General features: G+C 35.5%; 1 protein-coding gene across 1 annotated transcript; it reads right to left on the bottom strand.

The window, feature by feature from the left end:
- Positions 1 to 3,575: 3,575 nt before the first annotated feature.
- On the bottom strand, positions 3,576 to 17,332 carry LOC115432663 (72 kDa type IV collagenase). Its single transcript, XM_030153572.1, has 10 exons — positions 17,179 to 17,332; positions 12,131 to 12,189; positions 11,956 to 12,045; positions 10,407 to 10,663; positions 8,653 to 8,801; positions 8,446 to 8,571; positions 5,712 to 5,873; positions 4,284 to 4,413; positions 3,817 to 3,953; positions 3,576 to 3,739 (listed from the first exon to the last, which is right to left on the bottom strand). The coding sequence occupies exons 1-10, from the start codon at positions 17,330 to 17,332 to the stop codon at positions 3,576 to 3,578; spliced, it is 1,428 nt and encodes a 475-aa protein (XP_030009432.1).
- Between the last annotated feature and the right edge of the window lie 606 nt (positions 17,333 to 17,938).

Genomic DNA, 17,938 nt, shown 5'->3' with positions numbered 1-17,938 from the left:
TATGGTAAAATATTATAATACACACAATATGTATATTTATAGTTTAATAATCACAGGATAATAATAATGATAATAGAGTGATAATAATACTAGCAGTTGTAACAATGATACATAAGTAAGTAATTTTAGATCCAAAACTAGAAGCACTCGGAGAGCGCAGACCTCCGCCTGATCAGTGGCCCCCCCCACCCCCGATCACCACCAAAATTTAATCATTTCTTCCTTATCCCATTTCCAACAAACCCTGAAAATTTCATCCAAATCTGTCCATAACTTTTTGAGTTATGTTGCACACTAACGGACAGACAGACAGACAAACAAACAAACAAACAAACAAACAAACCCTGGCAAAAACATAACCTCCTTGGCGGAGGTAACAACAATAACAGGCTGATACTTTATCTGACAAAACCTGTTGCATCTTTGACCTGGAATACCTCTTACACTTGGCATGAATTGTATGTTTTTGCAGCAGACATACAGTAACCCACATGGTGTTCCTGTTATGACGGGTAAAAGGAAGGTGATGTAACTACCCTCATAGAAAACCGCCGCATCGACGGGCGTTGGAATCCCCGGCCACTCCTGCTCTATGAGTAACGGCGATGCTTCCATCGTCTTCTGCTGTTCATTGTATCTGGATAGTGATTAAAAAAACAAATATCACTGTTTGGTGTATGCTTTCGCAAAGAATGCCCACCTTTCTGCTGGCAAAGCAGCGCTGTGTCATCCTGAATAATGGAGAGAAAAGCCCCAGTGGATGACGAAGAGCCAGGGCAGTGCGCAGAGACCCACCACAAGAAGAAGTTCTAAGATGGAAGTTGTATTTAAATCAGACCCACAGGGGAAGTAGATGAATCTGTGTGATCTGGGTATAGTCAAGATGAGACTTAAAAGGTTACAGATGACTAGATAGCATGTGACTTTTGCATTTTTGTGACCTAGCAGCAGTGTTAGGAAAAATACAGATTTTCTTCTTTTTTTTTTTTTTTTTTTTTTTTTTTTAAATCTGCCTTCATTGTTATATTTTAAGTAGAAGAATATATTCATATAGTCGCAGATTTAAAGATGGAGGAGCTGGAATTAAATTGCCAGTACAGATTTGCTCTCAAAAAACAAAACATAAAGATACATAACCGGATGTCATTTCATGCCATTTTGGAAACAGAAAGGTACAGAATAAAGCTGCATCTGAATTAACCTGATTTGTGATTGGTAATTACAGCTGTCAATCAGATGAGATGATGTTGAGGCAAATCCTGCATCGTGTCTCAGCAACTGATTGCAATTACATTAATTTTGTAATATAAGATTAAGTAACAGTGGTGCATGCAATGTGTTACTTTACAACGCTGATGGTTCATCGTTCAAGAGAATGAAAAGACTGGTCACTGTACAAAATGAAAAAGATAATTCCAGTTGTTCATGTGTGGATCTACAAATGCAGAAAACATTTACTAACAGACAGAATATTGCTAAAAGTGCACTTGTTTTTCTTAAGACATTTCAGGTTGTCCATATTTGTTCAGGTTATTCAAATTTTATTGTGAAAGGATAGTTTATAAATGTAAATATGTCCATAATGTAATTTTACTTTATTTTGTACATTAAACCAAGAACACATTTTGGAGTTGTCATTATTTATATGTTATTATACTGTTATTTGAGTTACTTGAGATCATACTGGTCTGTATGTGGCCCCTGAAATAAAATGAGTCAGACACCCTTAATATTTAAAGCCTTCAGTGTAATTTTTGCATTTTGCAAATTCATCCTGTGGGCCAGATTGGACCCCACCCCTCGTTGTCAGACTAAAAGTTGGTAAACCTTGTTAAAAAAAAAAAAAAAAAAAAAAAATTACTACTAAACTAAAAGGCAGTTGAAGAAAACTAAAAGACAATAAAGCCAAACTAAAAAATGGCAAAACCAAGTTAAAAGACAGTTGAAATAGACTAAAAGTAAACAAACTAAAAGGAGTCTAAAACATGGTAAAAACCAAGTAAAGATGGTTAAAACACAGTAGAAGCTTGTGAAACCGGACTTAAAAATATTAAAACTAAACTAAAGTGTAGTAAAACTCAACTAAGCGATAATTTATACAGACTCAATGTTAAAAACAAATATGGAAACAGGAAAACTAAACTAAACGGTGGTTAAAATGAAGCTAAAGATAATAGAGCTAAACTAAAAAATGGCAAAACCAAGTTAAAAGACAGTTGAAATAGACTAAAAGTAAACAAACTAAAAAAAAGTCTAAAACATGGTAAAAACCAAGTAAAGATGGTTAAAACACAGTAGAAGCTTGTGAAACTGGACTTAAAGATATTTAAACTAAACTAAAGTGTAGTAAAACTCAACTAAGCGATAATTTATACAGACTCAATGTTGAAAACTAATGTGGAGGACAGTAAAACTAAACTAAACGGTGGTTAAAATGAAGCTAAAGATAATAGAGCTAAACTAAAAAAATGGCAAAACCAAGTTAAAAGACAGTTGAAATAGACTAAAGTAAACAAACTAAAAAAAAGTCTAAAACATGGTAAAAACCAAGTAAAGATGGTTAAAACACAGTAGAAGCTTGTGAAACTGGGCTTAAAGATATTAAAACTAAAGTGTAGTAAAACTCAACTAAGCGATAATTTATACAGACTCAATGTTAAAAACTAATATGGAAGACAGGAAAACTAAACTAAAAGGTGGTTAAAATAAAGCAAAAGATAATAGAGCCAAACTAAAACATGGCAAAATGAAGTTAAAAGACAGTTGAAATAGACTAAAAGTAAACAAACTAAAAAAAAGTCTAAAACATGGTAAAAAAAAAACAAAACAAAAACAAATAAAAATGGTTAAAACAAAGTAGAAGCTTGTGAAACTGGACTTAAAGATATTAAAATTAAACTAAAGTGTAGTAAAACTCAACTAAGTGATGATTTATACAGACTCAGTGTTAAAAACTAATATGGAAACAGGAAAACTAAACTAAACGGTGGTTAAAATGAAGCTAAAGATAATAGAGCCAAACTAAAAAATGGCAAAACCAAGTTAAAAGACAGTTGAAATAGACTAAAAGTAAACAAACTAAAAGGAGTCTAGAACATGGTAAAAACCAAATAAAGATGGTCAAAACAAAGTAGAAGCTTGTGAAACCGGACTTAAAGATATTAAAACTAAACTAAAGTGTAGTAAAACTCAACTAAGCAATGATTTATACAGACTCAGTGTTAAAAACTAATATGGAAGACAGGAAAACTAAACTAAAAGGCGGTTAAAATGAAGCTAAAGATAATAAAGCCAAACTAAAAGATGGTTGAAACAGACTAAAAGTTAGTAAAATGAGTCTAAAATATGGCAAAAATAAACTGAAGATGGTGAGAAGGAACCAGAAGTTGATTAAAAATATGGTAACAATCACAGTGGGAATAGAGGTACATGAAGAGATTACCCATCATGCCTAGTGCCTACAGTCCCAGCCTTTGGGGGCAGTGTTATGATCTGGGGTTGATTCAGTTGTTCAGGTCAAGGTTCAGGTTATGTTTCCTTAAAATGATGTAAATAAATATGTGAAATGATGGCGTTCACCTCCAGCACTCGTGGCCGGTGAAGAACACAGTGAAGCGTTCTTTGCGGAGGTGAAGAGCAGCGTCTACAGATTTTATCCTGGGGGGGAAGCCCAGCTCCGTGATGTTTTTTGGGAATCCCTCCTCCACCGTTAACTGCTTCAGCATCCAGTACTGATGACCTGAAGGACAAAGTCTCCTTAACTGTGTACATTTACTGCAGTTATTGGTTCACACTGAATATGCGACGTCGTACTACCTTTAAAAAACAAGATTAAGTTCTTTGCGCTGTTCTCGTAGACGGCGTCCAGGTATGGAGGGATAGCATCAGGCCACAGGCTGCTGGTCAGAGTGATTCTGATCTCCTCAAACTGTGGATGTTTTCGCCACATAAATCTGAAAATGGATGACAGTTATTTTCACCATCATTTCTGATCTGATCTCTGTGACTATTCTATTCTATTCTATTCTATTCTATTCTATTCTATTCTATTCTATTCTATTCTATTCTATTTTATTCTATTCTATTCTATTCTGTTTCACTCTGTTCTATTCTATTCTATTCTATTCTATTCTATTCTATTCTATTCTATTCTATTCTATTCTATTCTATTCTATCTACCTACTCTGTTCTATTCTATTCTATTCTATTCTATTCTATTCTATTCTATTCTACCTGTTTTATTCTATTCTATTCTATTCTATATGTTTGGACAGTGTACAAACCTGTCTTTGAAAAACAGAACCTCTTGTTGTAATTCTGACACGGCATCAAATGACAAATCTGGGTCACATTTGTCAGGAGTTCTTGGAGGAGGCTTTTTGGAGAACAGAGCAGCGAAATTGGGATTAATACCTGGAGGAAATAAAAGGGAACATTTACAAAACATCTTCTACATGCTCTTCAGAAATATCCCACTTGGATGATCTTTACTCTCTTAACATTTATACAAAAAAATGGACATTCCCAAAAAATGCAACTGTTAAAAAACATGTCATCTACCAAACAGGATGTGGGTACGTTATTTACATTCCTCAACTTGTTCCTAAAACCTTCTCCAGCAGGATGACTTGTTTTCTTCCAGCTTTCCCAAATGATGAAAAGGCTTTAAAATACACAATGTTTCACTTTCATGTCTTTGTGTCTTTTTATATCATTTTAACTTTTTCAACTAACCTTAATTAAATCTTAAATAAGAATGTTAAATCAGTTTATATAAAACATATAATTTGAGTTCTTATTCAACAAAATGAAAATAATGAAACATTCTGTGTTTTTTTAAATTTTATTTTATTTATTTATCTAGACAGGGACAATGCACAATATACATTAACCTTAAACAGGAGAGATGTAGTGTGCCAGGTTGTAGCATAACTGTAGCTGAAACTGAAAGATACAAAACAAACTCATATACATATACATATATATATATATATATATATATATATATATATATATATATATCAGAAAAAATGTAATTGTAATGAATAAAAAATACAGTTTTTACTCTCTCGGGACTTAACGTTGAAGAGAACGAAGAAAAACAACCAGTCAGTAAAGAGTACATTCTGTTTGGTTGTTGAGAGGTGCATTCTGGACAATTTGCAATGAACAAAATTAGCTCATTATCAGGTTGAATAAAGAGGAAAATCAAAACATCTTCACGGCATCTGTCTTAAGACAAATGCATATATATTTTCTATCCTGATTGTTATGCCATTACAGATGCACATCATATTAAATGAAAAAAATTTCAGCTGGCAAGGAGGTTATGTTTCGATCGCTGTTTGTCTGTTAGCAGTCGATCAATCACATTTCTGCAAAAACCATCCTTATATTTTTTTTTGCCTCAGTTGGTGGTGACAACTTTTAATTATCTGAGTCAGCAAAATTCCTAACATTTCCCAAATTCTTGTTTTTTAACATTTGGTTAAAAAAATTATGTCTAGTTTAAAACTCATTTGAGTTAAAATTTACATGACAATGAATCAATAAAGTCAGTGTTTTTTTCAACCTGATTATTTCAATTTCCAACATTGACAGAAAAATAAGTGTATGTTGATGTTTTTCACTAAGGATCCAAAACATGAAAAATAGTGTATTTGTGATTCTAACCACTACATTTCTTTACCTTTCAGTCCAAACACACTCACCGTACATTTGTTGGACATCTTTGACATCGCGGAATGACAGTTCCAACTCATAGTTCGGTGCAAAGTTGTACGCTGGGAACATGATGGCACCGGGGTCGGAGGAGTGTGGCAGGCCGAGGGCGTGGCCAAATTCATGTACAGCGACGGCGAACAGGTTGAAACCTAAAGAACAAACAGACCGTCACATTAAGGCTAAAAACGTTCATTTTGTCTTCTGTTTATGTAAATATTCTATTTTCTTTTGTTCAGACAAGGTATAACATCTAAAAACTATACCTTGTCTGAACAAAAGAAAGTAGTATACGGACTGTCACATTTACTGATCAGCGTAAAGGTTCAGTGTGTAAGATGTAGTGGCATCTACTGAGGCTGAAATATCCTCCTACTGTGTCGGCTAAAACACTGAAAATACTCAGTAGAGACTGTGTTTGTTGTGTTTTAGTTAAAGCTCATATTATCACTAGTTCATACTCAACAAAGAGATCAACTTGATATAAAAAGAATTAGTCTGTCCCGACTAAAGGGCAAGGACTTCAGCTCCAAAATGAATAAAATTTGGCAGTACCTTAAAGTTGTAATACCACTGACGGCCACTAGATGCTACTTTGAAACTCCATTAGACTTATAATGAACCTCTCTTTAGAAATACTGTCAGTCAGTTTTTCCAGGAGTATTTCTGATCTTATTGGTTTTATTTGGACCCTCTAAGTCAGGGCTCTCAAGCATGCGGCTCGGGGACCAAATGCGGCCCGCCAAAGGTTCCAATGCGGCCCGTGGAATGAATTAGCAAAGCACAAAAATTCCACAGTGAAGGCTGTCAAATTTATGTTCGTTCAGGTTTCACATACAGACCAATATGATCTCCAGTAAAATAATAGCATAATAACCTACAGAATATAATGACTCCATATTTTCTTCTGGGTTTGATGTGAAAAAAATATTCTTACATTATGCCTATAAATAATGACAACTTCACATTTTTGTCTTTGTTTTAGTGCAAAAAATAACATTAAATTATGAAAATAGTGACATTTACAAACTATCCTGTAACAATAAAATGTGACTAACCTGAACAAATATGAACCTGAAATGTCTAAAGAAAATTAAGCACGGTTTTAACAATTTTCTGCCTGTTACTAAGTGTTTAGTGTCGTTGTAGATCCCATCCATAATGCACATGTAGAAATGAGGCAGAATATGGTTAAAATTACACTGATTTTTCTTAAGAAATTTCAGTCCTTTCAGGTTATTCACATATTTTTTGTTTGGATAGTTCATAAAAGTAAGTATTTTCATAATTTAATGTTTTTTTTTTTTGCACTAAAACAAAGACAACAATTTGGAGTTGCCATTATTTATAGGTTATTATGCTATTATTTCACTGGTCCGGCCCACTGAAGATCAAATTGGGCTGAATGTGGCCCCTGAAAGCAAACGAGTTTGAGACCCCTACTCTAAGTGATCCACTCTATCTGTAAATTGCTGCTCCATTAAGCCAACCATTAAGATTTAGGTCCGACGGATGCTCTCTTCAGTGTTTGCTGTATCAAGTTATGATTGACAGGTGTGATTGACAGCTCACTTGACATTTGATGCTTCTGATTATTGAAGTGAAAACAACTATGTGGTTCATGAATTACACTTATTTCGCACAAATATTTGATTAATTTAATGTTATTGTAATCAGTTTTGTCAGTAAGCTAATGTTTAGCACATGGCCACATATAAAAAGTGTTCAGGGGAGCTCTGATGTCACCCATTAGTGTTTAGTTCATGATGTTTACAGTTTTACTGAGTCAATAAGTGACTCACCCATAACTCCTTGCTCTGCAACAGTTCTGCTCCTTTTGTCCAAATATGGTCACTGTAGACTCCAAAAAGCCAATGTGGTCATGCGTTTGCAGCAGAATTGTCACACAAGCCCAATTTCACGATTAAAAAAAGCACATTAATCAAATAAAAATGGGTGACATCACGGTTCTGTGTTACTGTAGAAATGTGTTTGACTCCTTTTGATATAAGTTGCTCAATGTGAAGTGGAGTACAACACAACAATTTTTATTTTCCCGTCATTATAAACCAATGAAAACAATCCATCACCTTAACCCTTTCATGCATGAATTATGCGAACCTTAATCTACATATTTTTTCCTGAGTGTTTTTATTCCTCTTAAGGCATGAAAAAAAAAAAAAAGTTATAAACCAATTTGTCATGGAGTTACAAAAATGTCCACTCAGCTAAATAAGCAAAGAAACATGTATTTACTGATATACTACATGAAAAGTATGAAATAAAAACATGTTTAATGCTGCTAATCTGATGTTTTCTTGCATTTTAACATACCTGCATGGAGATAATATGAAAAAAAAAAAAAAAAAAAAAAAACACCACGAAAATAAGTTTTTGTTAAAAAAAAAAAAAACAAAACCGTTAATTGCAGTCTAATAACAAATAGCTTTTTTTTTTTTACACTCAAACATGTTAGTGCAGATCAGGTTTGTCTAGAAGAGCAAATTTAGAGTAATGGTGTGAATTACAGTGTATTGGATGATGCATAAGCATATCCACTTTTTTGGCTGATATGAAAATAAAACAACAAAATCCACAAATATACAAGAGAACAGCTTTGAACAGCTGTCCACTAAAGTGACCACTATGCATGAAAGGGTTAATTCTTCTACACTGAACCTTTTAGTCACATCCATAAAGTGAGAGATGCTCCAACAGCAGTACCAGTAGAATTAAAGCTCCAGTCTTCATCAGCATCAAAGTGCACATCTCCACCGATACCAAACCCAGGCAGGAAGGCATGAGCAAGGATCCCCTGTTTTCCATCGAAGGGGGAGCCGTCGTAATGATCTGAAACACACAGCGTCCAGAAAACCATCAAACCTCAGTACATCCTGTCTGTCTGAGCACATGTGGGCGCTTTAATCTCACCGCCGCTGTGGAAGGAGATGACGATGTCTGCCTCTCTTCTGCGGCGTTTACGGAAACGCATCGGCGTCACGTTGGACCAGATCTTCCACGCCGCCCTGAAGGCCTTATGAACCCGAGACACTGGGATGGGGAGCTGTTCCCCAGCAATCCTGTGGAAAAAAATTAATTCAGTTCAGTTTATTTTGAATATGCAATAAAAATAAACAAAAGAATCCTACATTAGTGGCTAGAAAGTATGAAAACTTACAACAACATACACTGACTTGATTTGCACACATTTAATCCCACCCTTTCCCCACACAACAGTCAATATATAGCTTCCTATTATTATAAGGTATGAAAAATTAATTCCCTTGGATCTTTTTGTAAATTGTAACTTACAATTGCTATTTTTTTTTATTTTTTTTTTACAAAAATACACATACATACATACATACCTAAACACCTATACAGACATACTTACATAATAAATAAGTGCATTTTTGAAGGTAACCCAAAATGATGATTAACTAAAGTGAAAAAAACAAAACAAAACACAGTAAACATCTGGTAATACTCAGACACCTTTTACAGTTTTATAGCAAATAAAAAACATTTCTTTATACTGTACGTCTTTTTAAATTGGCTGATGTTCAGACATTCTTTGATCTCGACCTTCAATCTATTCCATAATTTTGCTCCACATTTTGAACCACAGAAACTCGGCCATATCATTCACACTTTCAAGGTTCTGAAATTTCATTGTCCTCTTAATTCATCACCTCCTTCCCCTTCTGTGATTTTTTTGGTAATATTTCCAGGTAGTATTTTTTTTTCTTGCTTTAAATAATGTCTGAGCTATCTGAAATTCAATGAGATCTTTAAATTTTTAACAATTTTGACTGTAAGAATGATGGGTTTGTGTGATCTCTATAACCTGCCCTATGACTGATGTATTGTGGTGACGTAGTTATTGCCCCAAACCTCTGCATAGTGTTGTAGATATGGAGGAACAAGTGAACAGTACAGAATGAGGAGGGATTTATGACCCAGGACCTGCTTTACTTTGTTACCTCCGCCAGGAGGTATTGTGAACACTTTGCTTTGTGTGTTTGTTTGTTTGTTTGTTAGCAACTTTACAGGAAAACTATTCCAACCATCTTTACCAAATCTTCCCCACAGATAGGCCTAGGCCCTGGGATGAACCCATTAAATTTTGGACCAAGTAGGCCAAAGTTCAAGGTCACAGCAAGGTCACAAAATCTTGAATTTTCCTATCTCTGATCATTGAGTAATTTTCGAAAATTCATAAAAAATTCAAAACGACTCTGATTAGTCTCCAGTTTGATAAACCCGTAGCTTAGAACAATATCTTGTATCTGGCACAAAATTGTCCACATCCACTGTGGAATGTGGACTCTGTGGACATTTACATTTAACATTGAAAATCCCATTTACCACACATTTTTCATTATAACTCAACAAATACTGATTGGAATTGAATATAATTTGACACACACATGACTGGTACCAAGCTTCAACTTTTTCTGCTGTATGGAACAACCTGGAAACTGTTTAATTTAAAAAGAAATAGTTGATCCACACATGCACACCGTTCAGGGTGCCTGGCGGAGGTTTGCGTTCTCTGAACACTTGTTTAACACTGCGATGCTTCTTGATCCTTTTCTTTGTACAAACTTGATATGTGAACATCCGTCTCACTAATCTATGTTTTTCTTGGTTTCAGACTCTGATTTGTTCCGATGACCTCTGACCTGTAGCTGAGCTGGCTCTTCTTCCAGCGGATAGTCTCTCCAAACGGTTCGACGTCTGACAAACCACACCGCGGCCTCTTCATCACTGCCAGCGTTTCATCGGTCAGCTCTCCGCTCTGAGGTAAACCAAAGAAGTGCTGCATCTCTTTGACTTTATCACAGAGTCCTGTCGACCAATCGGCATCGGCCCTGGCGCCGGCGGTCCTCTTCCTCCTCTCCAGTTTGGGCTTGTAGCCATAGAAGTGCTTTAAATATGCCTGAAAGCAAGAAATTGGTTACTGTGCAAAGTATTTTTCTGTTGTGGTTTATTCAGGTGCATTCGTTGATACAAGTCTGTGGCAAAGTATTTAAGGTGGTACAAGCTGCCAAATGCTTTTTTTCCCCTTCTACAAGTGTTTTACATGTTGAATGGTAACACGAATGTTCAGTCTTTACAGTGCACATTCCTTACATTTTCTGTAACCCTTAATAATAACATAGGGTGCAGAGATTGTTGTGTAATTGTAGGTGTCAACAACCACTATATATCGCCTTGAGATACTGTACCTTCAGTGTTATAGATGCCTATAAAACATGTAAAATCAACTGCAACATCCCATACTGTCTCCGGGTTGTTTGTTAGGGTTAGGGTTGGCTGATGCACCAGTGGTTTAAGCACTAGTAGTTTTTCTGATAAATCCTTAAATATTAATCGAAATGTTTGTTATTTTGACAACATCTGCTCTCATTTAATTCATTTAATTGTGAAAACAGTGAAGGTCAAATGACGAACCATTTCAAGCTGATACATAAACACACGGTCATTAAACACTTTTCACGCCAAATGTAACTTAAAAGCTTATCTGTGTGTGGTTTTCACAGCTGTTATCACCTGACTTAATTGGCCTGCTGCCACCAGATAACATCAGCTTTTAAATATATCATTAACTGAAAGGAGACTGATAGCGGCCAAACGCTGGGAGGCATTCAGGATCACAGCAAATTTATCTTTATTGTGGTTCAACAGGAGCAGAATGCAGACATTAAGATTGTTTTTTGGTGTTGTGCATTCTAAAGCAAGCTGTAAATATGTATGACAACAAAATAAAGCCTCTGCAGAGAAGTATGAAAGTTTATTTTGTAAATAATAATAAAACAGAAAGAGATATTTGACAATGTTGTGGTACATAGACAGCAATTTTCTATCATCAGGGAAAAATGCGGATTATAATTTAATTAATTAATTACCTGTTTATCATTATTTCATGTGGCCAAAATGTGCACAAAACTTGCAGAAGTTGTGCAAAAAGTATGCACAATATTGAAGACAGCAGGGGTCAATAATGAAGTCATTTCAGAAGCTTTTAAGGAAACCAGCACTTAACTAAACCAACAAATCACTAACATACCTGAGCAGGACTCATTTCAGGTCACAGTAATGAGGCTGTAAAACTGTCCAGACTGAATCTCAGGTCAATAAAACAACTCTACTCTTGCACCATAACACATAAATCCAGCAGCTAGTCTATGTCAAGTTGCCATGCTGACATGAAACAAAATGTTTAAATACCTCTGCAAACTCCTGGTCATCTTCAGAGGGTCCACGGTGAGGGTCTGCAGGCAGATCTGAGGCTCGAAGGGGTAAAGAATGGACAAGAATCTGCACGGATGTGATGAGAATCAGAAAACACAGGCAGAGCATCTTCATGTTTGATGAGCTGGAGTCCCAAAATGTGTGTGTTTACCTCTGTGTCGTAGAGCTGCTGATAGGACGGGGAGTATGCAAAGCAGCAGAGGGGACCACCTGTTAATTATCTGTCAGTGGTCCTGTCCCAACAAGAACAGCAAGGTGGCTCCATGCACATCGGGGACGTCTTAAGAAGGGTCTTCAAAGAAATACCTGGGCTCTTTTTACATTAACCTGCTCAAAGTGGGAAATCAGATTTGACAGACCCTCATAAACAACTGGATTGAAGAGTAGAAACATTTAATCATCACACAGGAATAAGAAAAACATCTCTGCATGCTTTAACTCGTAGGCGGACAACAATAAAGACAAGCACAGAAGGAACAATTCAGTTGTGAAATCTTTAAGTTTTGCAATGATTTTGAGGAGCTAACTCCAGTTTACTGCAGCAGTAGCACAAAGAGAACAACTCAACAAGATTAAGCAGACATTCAACACAATTCGATAAAGCAACTACAGTATCATCTTTGATACAAACATGCCAGAACATCTCATATATTTTACTGCAACAAAGATACCTCGCATTACACAATAGCGTAAACTAGTCCAATCTGTTCTTATCTGTCAACAGTGAACACACAACTCTCATTATGGAACAGATTTGCATATCCATAGTGAAAGGGGATATTTCAGAGCTTTATCGACAGATGATCAGCACTTAAATCATAGATAAGGTCTCTAGTTTATGGCTTATAGACACATTTCAGTTCCAGACTTTACTGAACTTTCTGCCTGGTGAAAATGCAGCTAATTTACTGTGTGGTTTTGTGTTTAGGTAGTGGCTCTGCCAGAAAATCCGACATATAATAATGATATTTGGAATAAAGACAATAAGTTAATTATGCTGGAGGACGTAATGTGGTTTGGAGACAGAGTATCTTGAGTGTGATTAATGATGTCTGACTTTTCTGAAGAAAGGTGCATCATAAATCTTGCAGTGGTACACTTCTAAGAACAAAGGTTAATGTACTAGATGTCATGAAATCTTAAACAACATACAAATAATTCTGCTTTTAGGGATTATTTTTTTGATAGTCAGAAATAGTAGAAAGCAACAGGGGAATTCATGTTATTTGCATTTTTATGTTATGTGATTGTAACAATCAACATCACTGACAGAAAACACCAAGCCCAATGCATAATGAACACCCAAAACAACAACGCGAAAAGAAGAGAATGAGGTTGTTCTTTGTATCACAAATCCACATTAACACGGTAATACTTTGGTAATGCATAGCTATTACTGTAGGGATCACCAAGGGCATGCAAACTATGTAATAGCACCTACAATAATGCAAAAAATTCTATAAAGAAAATATTATTGTCCTGAAATGCAACCTTCCTTCTATTGTTTGGGGCTATGACCTTTGACCTGAAAATACATCTGGGTAATATCTATTAATCAGTTTCCATTCAATATCATAGTTATATTAGACTAAATCAATTGTCAAGAGAAAAGAGCCAATCAGAACGTAGACGTACACAAAAGGACCAATCAGATTCTAAGGAGAAAAGTAGGGTGGAAATGAACGGAGAACTGAAAATGACAAAATATTAAGAAACACAATATTGATACGAAACTTCAACAATTTATGGCTACTCTCATGAAATTCCTTAAAATGGAGACAAGTTCTGCTTTTTTTAATATTTAGATTTCGCTGAGTTTATTTTGATTGTGAATATAATGTGCTAACGAGCTAATGCTAGCTAGATGATGCTAGCTAGCTTCGAGTACTTCCAAAGCTATGGAGTAAGTTAAGTAAGCAATACTTTATTTAAATAACACTTTTCCAAACAAAGTTACAAAGTGCTTTACAAGATAAAACACCGTATAATAAAAAAAAAAAATCACAACATAAATAAAGCATGAAATAAACAACATTCTGTCAAAGCTAAGAAGCTAATGCAAACTTCACTAAAGGCTAACAGTAGCTGTCAGATATTAGCTTCCATGCCAGAATAACTTTAAGAAACTACGGTTTGCTAGTAGTAACTTTTCAACAACATCTAAAAAATAAAAAAAATGGCTGAACTTACCTGTATCATATTTAAAACCATCATCTTGGGGTTTCCAACAGATATCATGTTATGGGACATTTTCTCATCCTTGCCAAACATAACATGACAAAAAAGCAGAATCTGATTGGTCCTTCTGTGTGTATTCTAAGCTCTGATTGGCTCTTACCTCTTGACTAAAAAGATTAGCTTGCTTTATTCTCCGCATTGGGAAATTTGGTATCATTTTACCTATAATACACACACAGTGCCGTGCATTAGCACATAAGGAGGTGCACTGACAGGAGAATTAACCTTTATGTACCTGTTTTTAATGGTGGGGGAATTGGGTATCAAACCCACACCCTTCTACAACTAAGGTGGAAGAACAGTGGTATAGTTAACACCACTCTTCTACTCAGTGGTGTTTGGTTTAGTCTAAGACAGCGGTTTTCAACCCTTTTTGGCTTGTGACCCCATTTTAATGTCACAAATTTCTGGTGATCCCAGACTTTTGCTAAAATTAATTTGTTTTGATCATGTAATAGTTTGCTATACTATGTTGCAAATAAATGTTAATGTTAGACAACATTTAGTCTATATAATGTATATAGAGGGTATGCACATATGTCACCTCCCCCCCGGGTCACGCCCCTCTAAGTGGCAAAAACCAACCTGCTCAACATGACAGAGTATAGCAGAAAACACAGCGAGATCAGGAAAATGTGAAATATGAAATTAAATGAAGGACAATTGGTCTGAACATGGATCCGTACGCGCTACCAAAGAACAAGTGGTCCATGAACACTGACGTGGACAGAAATGGAGTATCCTGACATCTAGAGTGTAGGGGATCATTGCTATTTGGACCTGAAACAAATATACATGGTTTCATTATTTTTGTAATATTATGGCTTTATTGTCAGAATATAACGACTTTAATCTCATAAACAAATGACATTTTTGTTAAATTATGAGTTGTTTTTTTTATAACTACGACTTTATTCTCATAACATTGTGATTCTTTTTGTATTCGACTTTATTATGATAAAATTATGGGTTTTATTTCGATATTTTATGACTTTATACTCGTAGTGACAAGTGTTTTTATTTTCTTATGTGGCTCTAACACTCCATCGTAGCTTTATTCTCCATTTCCCCCGTATTTGAAAAACTAGGTTAGCCTCAGTTTAAATTAGTTTACAAATCATGTAGAAGCACAAGGTTCAGAATCACAAAATGAAGACAAAAACCATGAAAGATCTGATCATGAAACCAAGAGCTTTACTAAGAAGTAACGTTAGCCAAAACAATACGTAAGTTAAGGTCTGATTTGACCCAAAAATACAGCATAAATGAATGTTAGCTGACATGAAACGGGAACCACAGATCTAGGTTTGGTTTCCTGGATTTGTGGATCCGTCTACTTCTCTTTTCTTTGTCTTTCGGTGTCTGTAAAATGATAGCTCCGACTGCTTTTCAAACCTGTTCATACAATCAGTCACACAACAGCTCTGCCCCATTTTTTATTGAATATTGTTCTTCAGTTTAGACAGTATTGAAGTCAACGCTGCCACTCATCTCCCTCTTTCTGCCACTCAGTGGGCGGAACTGCAATGACTTCTGCGTGACGTCACGTGCACACCCTCTATATGAGCATGAAATTTAGTAGAAACAGAAAATCTTGCATTTTTCAGCTCTGATTCTTCATTATAGTACAGAAACTGCCACAAGTATTTCCAGGCAAGAAGTCGTCACAATATCAACCATATACTTTTTACCGTTTTACCTTAAAAAAATATGGAAATTTGGAACATAAGCAGTATTATAATATGTAATGACCATTTTTTACTTCCAACAATTTTTATGTTATTACAGAAGTTATTGCATGGTATTACTTATGTGTAACCAAAGTACTACCTCACTATTTCCAGGTTCTTACCAAGCTGTAAATGTGTGATGAATTTTAATGTCTGAATGATACAAACATTAATCATAATACTAATAGTGATTTTCTAGATTCTAAACGACACTTTCATATGTTGAAACATGTTGGTCAGTGTTTTTCAACCTTGGGGTCGGGACCCCATGTGGGGTCGCCTGGAATTCAAATGGGGTCACCTGAAATTTCCAGTAATTGATAAAAATATTTTTTAAAAAAACTTACTAATAAAAATATATGGTGAGTTGACAGAGACAATCACAATGCATATAAGACATGACAAACTGTGAAGCTGAAACTGAAGCACTGTGGTTCTGTTTATCTTTCAAATGTTCATTGTGGCCGGTTTCAGATGCTGCAGCTCTTTCATAATTCATAGTTTGAGTTCTTGTTTGTTCAGCATTAATTGTCTGCCTTGTAAATACAGGCTGGACTGACTGTACATATCCTGATCAACTTGGCTTTTCTGCCTCCATCCATAATAATATACACTATATAGTCTAAATGTAACCTAAATTAATGTTTATTTGCAACTTAGTATGGTAAACTATTACATGATCAAAAACAAATTAATTTTAGCCAGAAAAAAATGTTTGAATGTCTGGGGTTGCCAGAAATTTGTGATGTTAAAATGGGGTCATGAGCCAAAAAAGGTTGGGAACCACTGACGTAGGTACAAAGAAGAATGTACAACATTCATAGGGTTCTAAAACAGAGTATAGAATATAGAAATACAAACAATATTATGACATCATCATACAGAAAACACTTGAAAACACACAGCATGTAGAACAAAAGAACAGGAATTAGAGGAACGTCATCAGGACAAGTTAAATGCAATTCTGAAAAGGTGGGTTTTTGGAATCGTGTTGTCTAAAATAGGAAAAGAACGACCTCCACATGTAAGAAAAAGGTCTCTACTGAAGTGTTGAAGCCATAACTCATTGCATTTCCAGTGCTGGTTTAACAGAGTTCTCATGCATAACCACAAGAACTGATCAAACTGAAGACCGAGCCTTTAACACGATAAACACTCAGCTCATCCTAAAACAAAGGAACTGCAACAGAAGGAAATGTCTGGTCAGCCGTCTGTGTCCTGTTTGGTAAACCTGGGTTGTAGACACTGTGGAGGCAACATGGCTCTGCTTTCATCAAACCCACAATGATGCAAGTCTCAACATCGCTGCTGCTCAACACTGATAAAGGATGCAGAGCAGACTGGTAGTTGCCCAAGTGTAACGCAACAACTGTGAAGGAATACATTGTACGTCAGAAATATGTGATTCAACACCAGTCTGGGAATAAGACAGAATGAAGGGAACAGTAATTTATTTCTTTTGTTGACAAGCCTAGAAAGAACCTGACTGCAGATATAATCACAAAATTAATGTTAGGTTTCTCAGAAGTTAGGACAGATTACTAGTTACCATGGTAAAAATGTACAGCCCATTCTCATATACATCTGTTCCTGACATTCAGGCTGCAACACATTTAAGAAATAGAACTAACAAGAAATCAGATTTATCAAATGTATCTGGAAACAAAAAATGCAACAAGAAAAACTTCATACTATCGCACAGTTTAACCCTGAATGAAAGAAAACAACCGCTGTCCACCAAAAGTATCAACTGACGTAAACTGGTTAATACCTGTTCATCCACTAATCCTATCAATCCATGTAAATAATTGGCGTAAAATGCAGTCCTTCATCTTTTCATGGTCATCAGATATGACCTGTTTGGATGTTCAGAGGCTCTGTAGTGAACGTGGAAACACCGTCATCTTCTACAACATTGATTCACCAGTAAAACCCATGGAGTTGGATCAATGACAGTGGATGGAGACACTTATTTTTGTGTTCACCTAATG

Source organism: Sphaeramia orbicularis, chromosome 14, assembly GCF_902148855.1.
Source record: "Sphaeramia orbicularis chromosome 14, fSphaOr1.1, whole genome shotgun sequence".
NCBI classification, from domain to species: domain Eukaryota; kingdom Metazoa; phylum Chordata; class Actinopteri; order Kurtiformes; family Apogonidae; genus Sphaeramia; species Sphaeramia orbicularis.
Note: the sequence above shows the minus strand (reverse complement) of the source record. Positions and strands in the feature narration are given on the sequence as shown.

What these genes read in the sequence shown, in the direction of transcription:
- LOC115432663 (XM_030153572.1), bottom strand. Translation starts at nt 17,332, where the DNA reads ATGTATTCCTTCACAGTTGTTGCGTTACACTTGGGCAACTACCAGTCT. An exon ending in AGCAGCTCTACGACACAGAG is followed by an intron (nt 12,046 to 12,130) that starts GTAAACACACAC and finishes ACATCCGTGCAG; the next exon opens with ATTCTTGTCCATTCTTTACC. An exon ending in ATGACCAGGAGTTTGCAGAG is followed by an intron (nt 10,664 to 11,955) that starts GTATTTAAACAT and finishes TCTTGCTTTCAG; the next exon opens with GCATATTTAAAGCACTTCTA.